At 40.2% G+C, this 9,920-nt stretch overlaps 1 protein-coding gene across 1 annotated transcript; it reads left to right on the top strand.

Moving 5' to 3' along the window:
* Positions 1–2,279: 2,279 nt before the first annotated feature.
* Positions 2,280–8,878, top strand: LOC148864739 (cellulose synthase-like protein D3). The gene is made up of 4 exons (XM_088980389.1): positions 2,280–2,772; positions 3,216–4,142; positions 5,816–6,623; positions 6,824–8,878. Exons 2-4 carry the CDS (start codon positions 3,253–3,255, stop codon positions 8,579–8,581), a joined length of 3,456 nt encoding a protein of 1,151 aa, XP_088836515.1. The 5' UTR covers positions 2,280–2,772; positions 3,216–3,252; the 3' UTR covers positions 8,582–8,878.
* The last annotated feature ends 1,042 nt before the right edge of the window (positions 8,879–9,920 follow it).

Here is a 9,920-nt window from a genome sequence, read left to right as displayed (position 1 = left end):
TTGTGACCTGTGAGAATGTTGTGTGCACTAAATTCGATTTTGAATACTTGTAGTTAATCAACGAGTTTTAAATTCCGATGTGCCCTTTCCAGTTAACCTCTAAGACCAACTGGGATTTATTGCCCACAACTATCTACCTACATTCTACCCGTCATGAATTTCAGCCACACATCTCTATTATGAATTGTGAGATGTATAGCTTCAATCCATCCGGTTCCAGATGAAAGTGCATCTCATACCAAGTCTTAAACCTTGCATGTCCACCCCAATTCTAAGATGGGACTCCCACAATGTAATCTTGAGGGTGTAATCATGAGAGTAATAATAATGCATATACCCCAAGCGCAAGGAGATGTTTTCAACGCATAGCTGTAAGTGTTGTGAGGATGATGTATACACAACGATGTAACCAATGTTTAGAGAACCAGATTGAACTTAAAACTGGAAAGGAGAGAAGCTCATGGGTCATAGATTCAATTGTGGTCAAACTGGATGTCAAACTGTGATGGCATGGTACATACATACATGAACCATGGCACACATAGTAATTGACCAGGTATACAGATAATGTTATACTTGAGTATGGTGGATAGTTACATTAAAGTAATTGACCAGGTATCAAACCTTCTAACTCACATTTTCTTTGAAATACATATACATTAATCCAAAATGTGTATTAAAAATTCATAATTGACCACAAATAATGAAATGGATTAATGGGAAAGATAAATTTTCTGATTAAAACCAGCTAATCAGCCGGTTTTGGATAGTTTTCTACCTATTCTGATTTTTAGGGTCATTCAGAAAATGGCACAAGATCGATCAAACCTGCAAAATTATAAGTTTTCATGGTATGGTCAAAGAATCTTATGTATACCCATTAATAAGGCACGAGATCAAACCTACATAACTGCAACCTATTCATTGTATGGCTAGGGCTGCAACTTGGCCAAGCCACCACATTGCTAGTGGGCCTCACATGCAAGTAGGGATTTGATTCAAATCCCACCCTTGATTCCCATGTAATGTGTAATGTATATAAAAAATGGTACATTATTTTTAGGTCCCATTTGTTTTATGGAATTTTAGATGGAGGAAAGTTGGTCAATGAGGAGATACCTATGTTTGTTTTTGAGATCCATTTGGAGTTTATAGGAATTCATTTTTTTTAGATAAGTGCTATCCAGTTTTTAGATGAATAAATAACTTTTTCATCGGTATATAAAAATTATAATACATGGATTGAACAAAATTGCTCATTTTAATAATAGCTTTCTATAGCTAAAACAGATAAATGCACTTTCCCTTCTCAACAACTTTCTATAAAATGGATAGGGCTTTAGTCTCAATAATACAGGGTTGAGTGGGTTAAACAATCATCCTAAAAACACAGATTGTTTAAAATCGATATAAATCAAGAGCGATGTAAAAATTTACACTGATTTAATTTAATTTAATTAACCTTTGAAAGAAAATATAAATGACCACTCCAGTTTAGATTTATTAAGGTTTGGATGGAATTGACGTGAAACCAAGACATGTATAAGCAGTCTAAAGTAAAGATATTCAATGTGGGCCCAAAATAATTACTACAGGCTGTGAATAAACAGTACATGCACTGATGCAGGGTGGACGAGTTTATTGTATCTGTAATGAATGTTGGTTTATATATAGTTAATAGCGACTATTTTGAACTCTTACTACTTGCTAGCATTTATCTGTAATGAAATCATCATACGGTGATATTTCATATTTGTTGATGGATCATATTCGCAGTTTATAAGGCATAAAATGGCTACCAACGGTCCAAAAAATTTTAAATACTGAAAAGCCGCAAAAAGTGATCATTTATCAACGGTGATATTTGTTCATAGACCATATTCACAGTCTATGAGACTGAAAAGGGAACCAACAACAACGGTCGAGAAAATTGAACCGTTGAATCAGGTAAAGAGCCCCAACCGGCCAACCCTCAAAAGTCAAAATCCCCTGACCGTTTTGTGAAACTTTTACGAAAAGAGGGCAGGGGTATTCTCGGGATCCAAAATTGAACGTTCAAGGAACCAAACCAAACCAAACGGATACAGAAAGACGACACAGCACACCCAGTCGCATACGCATACGCTGCGACGGTGCGACCACACCGCCTTGGAAAACGATAGCCGGATAGCGTTTTGGCTTTGATTTAAATTCAAAAACAATCGAGTGTATTGCCACGTGGCAAACGGCTCCTCCCGTTACCCTACCCCTATTTACAACCCGAAATTCTGGCTTTTCTCACTCTATCGACTCGAGTCCATCGTTTGTAAGGAAAAAAAACTAAAAACGGAAACAAAAAGAAGCAAGCTCTGCTTCATCTTGTCCGAAAATTCTGCAGCTCGAAAGAAAAACCCTAATGTGCACTTGAAGCTCTGCAGCTTTTTGTCTGTAAGGGTTAGGGTTTTCTGCCGGAGAGCGGCGGTTTTTAAGAGTTTCTGCTTGAAGGTTCAGATTGAGAGAGTTGGTAATAGCAAGTTTCTGTTTTGAATGACTAAAGAGGGTTTAGGAAGAGGTTTTGAAAATGGCGTGCTAAGGTTGTCTCATTGTGTGTGTCTTTCCATGAACGCATCAGACTGCTGGGGAACATCTCATAATCTATTTTGAAAGTTTCAGACGTACAACGGCCTTATCAGAAACTTTATAGGATCAGAACCGATCTTCCATTTAGAACCCTAGTCTTTAGCGATGTCTGGTCGGATGTGATCTTTACTGGCTTTCCGATAGAGATTTCAGGTAAATCAGCTGACTGAAATGATTTTCCTCTTAACTGAATTATCTACTTGCTTTTTTAATGTAATTTTTAAGCCCTTGTTCTTGCATGTTTTGTCGGAACTCTCATAGTAGATTCACTTGAATCTAATGATTTTAAACTACCATTTTCTGTGATTTTTGTTAGATTTCCGGTTCTTTTGGCTCAATGCGAGCTTTACCTTGTGTCTTGATTCGAGCAGATATTGCTTTTGTTTTTCATTTGAAGAAAACCTTTTTAGATATTTAGACTCAAAAATGCTCATCGCAAAGATTCAAAAGCGGTTTTTTTTATAGGATGATTATGATTGATAAGGCGAGATCTTGGCTTCTGTAGAGGATTTCTAAACTAAAATTGAGCCTTTTTCTCTGGTTTATTCAATGAAAGGGTTGCTTACAGAGTTTGCATTGTTGTTTCTTTTCAAAAGTTTCAAGATCTGGTAGACAAGTCTCAGCAATTTCGGTATGGCGTCGAAATCATTCAAGGCAAGCAGATCAAATCTATCGGTATCATCTGACGTTCCTGACTCACAGCAAAGCAAGCCTCCACTTCCTCCGAGTGTGACCTTTAGCAGGAGGACTTCTTCAGGTCGCTATGTAAGCTACTCAAGGGATGATCTCGACAATGAACTTGGCAATGGTGAATATATGAACTACACGGTGCACATGCCACCGACGCCCGATAACCAGCCAATGGAGGTCTCCATGGATCCATCTATCTCACAGAAGGTTGAAGAGCAATATGTGTCAAATTCTCTCTTCACTGGTGGATTCAATAGCGTAACTCGCGCTCATCTCATGGACAAAGTGATAGATTCTGAAGCTAGCCATCCACAGATGGCAGGTGCCAAGGGTTCTTCCTGTGCGATACCTGGATGTGATGGAAAAGTAATGAGTGATGAGCGTGGGGTAGACATCCTTCCTTGTGAGTGTGATTTCAAAATCTGTAGAGATTGCTATTTAGATGCTGTTAAGACAGGTGACGGAATTTGCCCAGGTTGTAAGGATCCCTACAAGGAAACCAATCAGGAGGACATGGCCCTGGATAATGGGCGTCCACTTCCACAGCTGCCACCACCAGCTGGGATGTCAAGGATGGAGAGGAGGTTGTCTCTGATGAAATCAACGAAGTCAATGTTGATGAGGAGCCAGACAGGGGACTTTGATCACAATAGGTGGCTGTTTGAAACCAAGGGAACCTATGGATATGGGAATGCTATCTGGCCACAGGATGGTGGAGGTTTTGAAAATGGGAAAGATAATGACATTACTCAGCCTTCGGAACTGGTTAACAAACCATGGAAGCCTCTTACTCGTAAAGTGAAAATTCCTACTGCCATTATTAGTCCATATAGGTATAATAACTTTTCCAGATAATTGACGATTATTGCTTTTTTTTTTTTTTTTTACTTTCTCTATTACTGATTCTCTTTTCATTAATTTTCCTGTCTTTTAAATGGTGATTTACATGAAAGAGTTCAAGTGACAAGTACCACCTGGATTAAGGTTTTCTGGTTTTGATGACTTCATGTTTGAAATTGCCACCTTCTCTTTTCATTCCATTGTTTTCATTGCTGCATGGTAGTTCTTGGTAAAAGAAGAAATTAAGAATCTGGATGCATTCACAGGTTGGTGATTGTTGCATTTTCATCCTTTTCATAAATTGCAGGTTCACAGTTACCACCTGCTTTCTGTTTATGATTCTTGCTTTAGTTATCTGGGTTCACCACCTCAATAATTAATTGATTGATCCATAGTGGGGAATTGCCCCTAACAAGTCACAATTCCAAGTTGTCGGATTTATATATATATATATTGAGGTGTCAGTCTTTATACTTCTTACATAATGTGCAAAGGAGAAAATCTTTAGATGTGTCATCATGGGCATCCAAAGAAAACAGAGTTTTATTGATGCCACTTTATCCTTTGGTTAAAAAAAAATTTCTGGTTTGCCTGTTGGAAAGTGCTTTATTTTGGATTTAAATACTTCCTGTTGTTTGGTTTGTAGATTAGTCCTGCTTGCACTGTCCAGATTCTCCAAACCTACTTATGAACTATAATAATTGTTTCACCCTGATTTAATTCTTAATTTGGAATTAATAAATTGACAAACTGGGGTGAATCAGGCATTATAACCTAGAATATGATTAGTGTAATTGACTAATAATACCAAGTTCATGATGATAAATTGGCATAAATAAATCAATGTCATTGTTTGAATAAATCAACGTTGAAATGAATCTTTGTACTTACATTTCTTTTCTGGTAATCAATCTTGTACTCGCATTCACAAGTCCCGAGTCAGAGTGAAACCAATTAGAACTATGGGAAATTAGAGCTTTTATTTTTGTCAGATGGTCTATGCAATCTGGATCCTAGCCTCAGTGTACACATGGATAAAAGCAATGATAGAAATATTATGAGTTTCAAATATGCACCAATTATCTCGCATATGAATGAAAACATGGTTCAGAATTTGGATTTTTGGGTTTAGCATGTTTTGCAACCAGATTGGTGACCACCTTGGACACCTGTTTTTGTTAGTTCCTATAATATTTTTGAAAAGATTTTTTCTTTTGTTGGCCCAAAGATTGTATTAGATATGATGAATATCATCAATAGGGCTTCTGCGGGGTTGCCTTCATTTGTTTGGTTCGATGCGCATATGTTGATCCTGATGTTATTTCGTTGACACCATAGGACAAGTACAGTATCTGGATGCTGCATTGTATTGATTACAATCTTTATGGCCATGTTTCTTCAGGGAACTAATTAATCCATAAACAAAAACGATCATTTAGCCTGATAAGTTTCTAATCATTCATGCCCACTTAGACCAAAATACACAGTTTGGATTGGCTCCCCATTGAGCACACCCCACAGTACATCCCAACCATGCATTGTGGTGTGCTCTGGAGTGCGTGCTCTGTAGGGAACCCCATCTACTCTCAAATACAAACATGGAAGTGTAGTTTTCTATTCTGTTGTCTTGTTTATCATTCTGATACATTTTTCACTGATTTCTCAGGCTCCTAATCTTTATTAGGATGGCTGCCCTTGGCCTATTTCTGGCATGGAGGGTTAGCCACCCAAACAATGATGCAATGTGGCTATGGGGCATGTCTGTGGTCTGTGAGATTTGGTTTGCCTTTTCCTGGCTGCTCGATCAGCTCCCCAAGTTTTACCCTGTCAATCGTTCTACCGACCTTGCAGTACTGAGAGAAAAGTTTGAAATGCCTAGCCCTAACAACCCTACTGGAAAATCTGATCTTCCAGGAATAGATGTCTTTGTCTCTACTGCTGATCCAGAGAAAGAACCACCTCTTGTCACTGCAAACACCATTCTTTCTATCCTTGCCGCTGATTACCCTGTTGAAAAGCTAGCTTGCTATGTGTCCGATGATGGAGGTGCCCTTCTAACATTTGAGGCCATGGCTGAAGCTGCAAGTTTTGCCAACTTGTGGGTTCCATTCTGCCGGAAACATGCTATTGAACCCAGGAACCCAGAGACTTATTTCAATCTGAAGAGAGATCCTTACAAGAACAAGGTACGCCCAGATTTTGTGAAGGATTACAGACGGGTAAAGCGTGAGTATGATGAGTTCAAGGTCCGAATCAATGCCCTGCCAGATTCTATCAGGCGCCGTTCTGATGCTTATAATGCTCGAGAGGAGATCAAGGCCATGAAGATCCAGAGACAGAATGCAGGTGATGAACCTGTAGAAAGTGTAAAGGTTCCAAAAGCTACTTGGATGGCTGATGGAACACACTGGCCTGGCACTTGGTTGCTTCATGCATCTGAGCACTCCAGGGGTGATCATGCTGGAATCATACAGGTAATCATTTTTAACAGGACTATCTTTATGATTCTGCTTAGAGAAGCACGATCGATCAGATAGCCAGGGTTTTCTGAATATAATTATTTGGACTTAGTTTGACCTTGTTACTTACTTTTCTTTTCTTCTTTTGTGGAGAAAAAAATGGGGTACAAGTTGAATGGAAAACGTTGACCTACTTATTTGGACTACAACTGCAGGTGATGTTGAAGCCTCCCAGTGATGAACCACTACATGGCACTGCTGCTGATGATACTAAGGTCGTTGACTTTACTGATGTTGATATCCGTCTACCCTTGTTGGTCTATGTTTCCCGTGAGAAACGTCCTGGCTATGATCACAACAAGAAGGCTGGGGCTATGAATGCCCTTGTTCGAGCCTCTGCCATAATGTCTAATGGCCCCTTTATTCTCAATCTTGACTGTGATCACTACATATACAACTCCCAGGCGATGAGGGAAGGCATGTGCTTCATGATGGACCGTGGCGGTGACCGCATTTGTTATGTGCAGTTTCCCCAGAGATTTGAGGGTATTGACCCTTCAGACCGCTATGCCAACCACAACACAGTCTTCTTTGATGTCAATATGCGAGCCCTTGATGGCCTTCAAGGTCCTGTCTATGTTGGAACTGGATGCCTTTTTCGCAGAATAGCACTCTATGGTTTTGATCCCCCACGAGTGAAAGAACACCACCAACCTGGCTGCTGCAGTTGCTGTTTTACCCGTAGCAAGCGGTCAGTTTCCTATGCGTCTGAAGAACACTGGGCCCTTCGGATGGGAGGGTCTGAGGATGAAGACATGAACCTTGCCTTGTTCCCGAAGAAGTTTGGCAACTCGACTTTACTTGTCGATTCAATCCCTGTTTCAGAGTTCCAGGGTCGCCCACTTGCTGATCATCCAGCAGTGAAGAATGGACGTCCAGCTGGTGCTCTCACTATTCCTCGTGACCTGCTCGATGCATCAACAGTGGCAGAGGCTATCAGTGTAATTTCCTGCTGGTATGAGGATAAAACTGAGTGGGGCCAGCGTGTTGGGTGGATTTATGGGTCTGTTACAGAAGATGTGGTAACAGGGTATAGGATGCACAACAGAGGATGGAGATCCGTTTACTGTGTAACCAAGCGTGATGCCTTCCGTGGGACTGCTCCTATAAATCTTACTGACAGACTCCATCAGGTGCTTCGATGGGCCACTGGCTCTGTTGAGATATTTTTCTCTCGCAACAATGCCCTCTTAGCCAGCCCAAGGATGAAGTTTTTGCAGAGGATTGCATACCTTAACGTTGGAATTTATCCCTTTACCTCCATCTTCCTCATTGTGTACTGCTTCCTTCCAGCACTATCCCTCTTCTCTGGCCAGTTCATTGTCCAGACTCTTAATGTTACCTTCCTTGTCTATCTCCTGACCATCACTGTGACCCTCTGCATGCTCGCCATTCTTGAAATCAGGTGGTCAGGCATTGAGCTGGAAGAGTGGTGGCGGAATGAGCAGTTCTGGTTGATTGGAGGCACCAGTGCCCACCTTGCTGCGGTTCTTCAGGGGCTACTGAAAGTAGTTGCTGGGATAGAGATCTCCTTCACCTTAACATCAAAGTCTTCTGGGGATGATGTGGATGATGAATTTGCGGACTTGTACATTGTCAAATGGACATCCCTGATGATACCGCCTATCACAATCATGATAATCAATCTGATTGCAATTGCAGTTGGAGTGAGCCGAACCATATACAGTGTTATACCACAGTGGAGTCGTCTTATTGGTGGAGTATTCTTCAGTTTCTGGGTCCTAGCACATCTCTACCCATTTGCTAAAGGATTGATGGGAAGAAGAGGGCGGACACCCACAATTGTCTTTGTCTGGTCAGGCCTCATTGCAATCACCATCTCCCTCCTCTGGGTGGCAATCAATCCTCCGTCCGGTAGTTCTGAGATTGGAGGGTCGTTCCAATTCCCATGATGGATTATTATTTTTCAAGGTAAAATCCTGTTTTTAATATTTCATTAAATTCTTTTCCCTGGATGTACGCTAGAGAATGCCCCCTGCGCTTTCACATGTGCTCTTTTCGGTGTTCCGTTTTCAGTGGCGGTAGAAAAGGGAGCACAGATTTTGTTGGCTTTTTTCCCCTTTCTCTCTCATAGTGTTATTTACATGCATTTGTTTTGTAATTCTTGATAACCGGAAGGTCAACTGAAGCCGACTGATTGGCCTTTTTTTGGGCACTGAAGTGGTCAAATTCTTTAGAAACTAGTTCGTGGAGTATAACATTAGTACTACCACATTTTGCAGCTCGTCATCGTGGAGTATAACATTAGTATAACGTGAATTCTCACGATAGGTTTTTTGCTTTCTACTACTTTTCAGAGAGGGTCCAGAACTTGGTAGGAAGACCCGTCTTGGTTTGGGTCTCCGTGGATTGCCACTTCACCATTTTCAAAGAATCAGGACAACACTTCGTTGAATAGGTACTGTGAACATGGGATAGGTGGCAAGTAATGGACACCCAGATCCATATATTGGTCTGGTATCTCTAGACTCAGCTAGCTTCACACCACCAAGTCATGCTATGCGCCTTTGGATCCCCCCAATAGACCGGTCCAAGTCATTCTGCCCAGCCTGTTCAAGATGGCTCAAAATGTCTTCAGGTGGATCAGAGCTCTATTTCTGAATGGTCAATTTCTGAAATGTTCCCAATTCGTGTTTTAGCTGCAAGTTTTCAAGTATATTTTGGTTTGAGTAACAATTTGGTCTCCGAACTTTAAAATGTGACAATTCAGTATCTGCTGTTAACCAGTTTGTTAATCAGACATTAAGTGATATTTCAGAAGTCAAAAATGCCCTAAGAATGTCATCTAGGTCTCTTTGTCAACCATCTAAACATTGATAATAAAATAAACAGTTCCAAATTCTAGATTCTTCTAAACAGTCACCAACTTTTTTGAATAGAAGATGCTAGGATTTGGGACTGTTCATTTTTTTGTTAAGGTTTGGATGGTTGATAAAGAGAATTAGATGACATTTGAAGGGCATTTTTGATTTTTCAAATGTTAATGACTGATTAATGGACTGGTTAACGACAGGTACTGGATTGTCACATTTTGAAAGTTTTGAGTACTGGATTGTTAGATTTTGAAAGTCCGGGTACTGAATTATCACATTTTAAAGTTTAGAGACCAAATTGTTACTCAAAACCCCAAAATTATATTTCGCATATCAATGACCTACTGATACAATATGTATCGGTGCAATGATCCTTAACTGTGCAATGATCTGTTTTTTTTTTTTATTTATTCTTTTT

Source organism: Nelumbo lutea, chromosome 3, assembly GCF_056320005.1.
Source record: "Nelumbo lutea isolate HS-2025 chromosome 3, American lotus-T2T, whole genome shotgun sequence".
Lineage (NCBI taxonomy): Eukaryota > Viridiplantae > Streptophyta > Magnoliopsida > Proteales > Nelumbonaceae > Nelumbo > Nelumbo lutea.
Note: the sequence above shows the minus strand (reverse complement) of the source record. Positions and strands in the feature narration are given on the sequence as shown.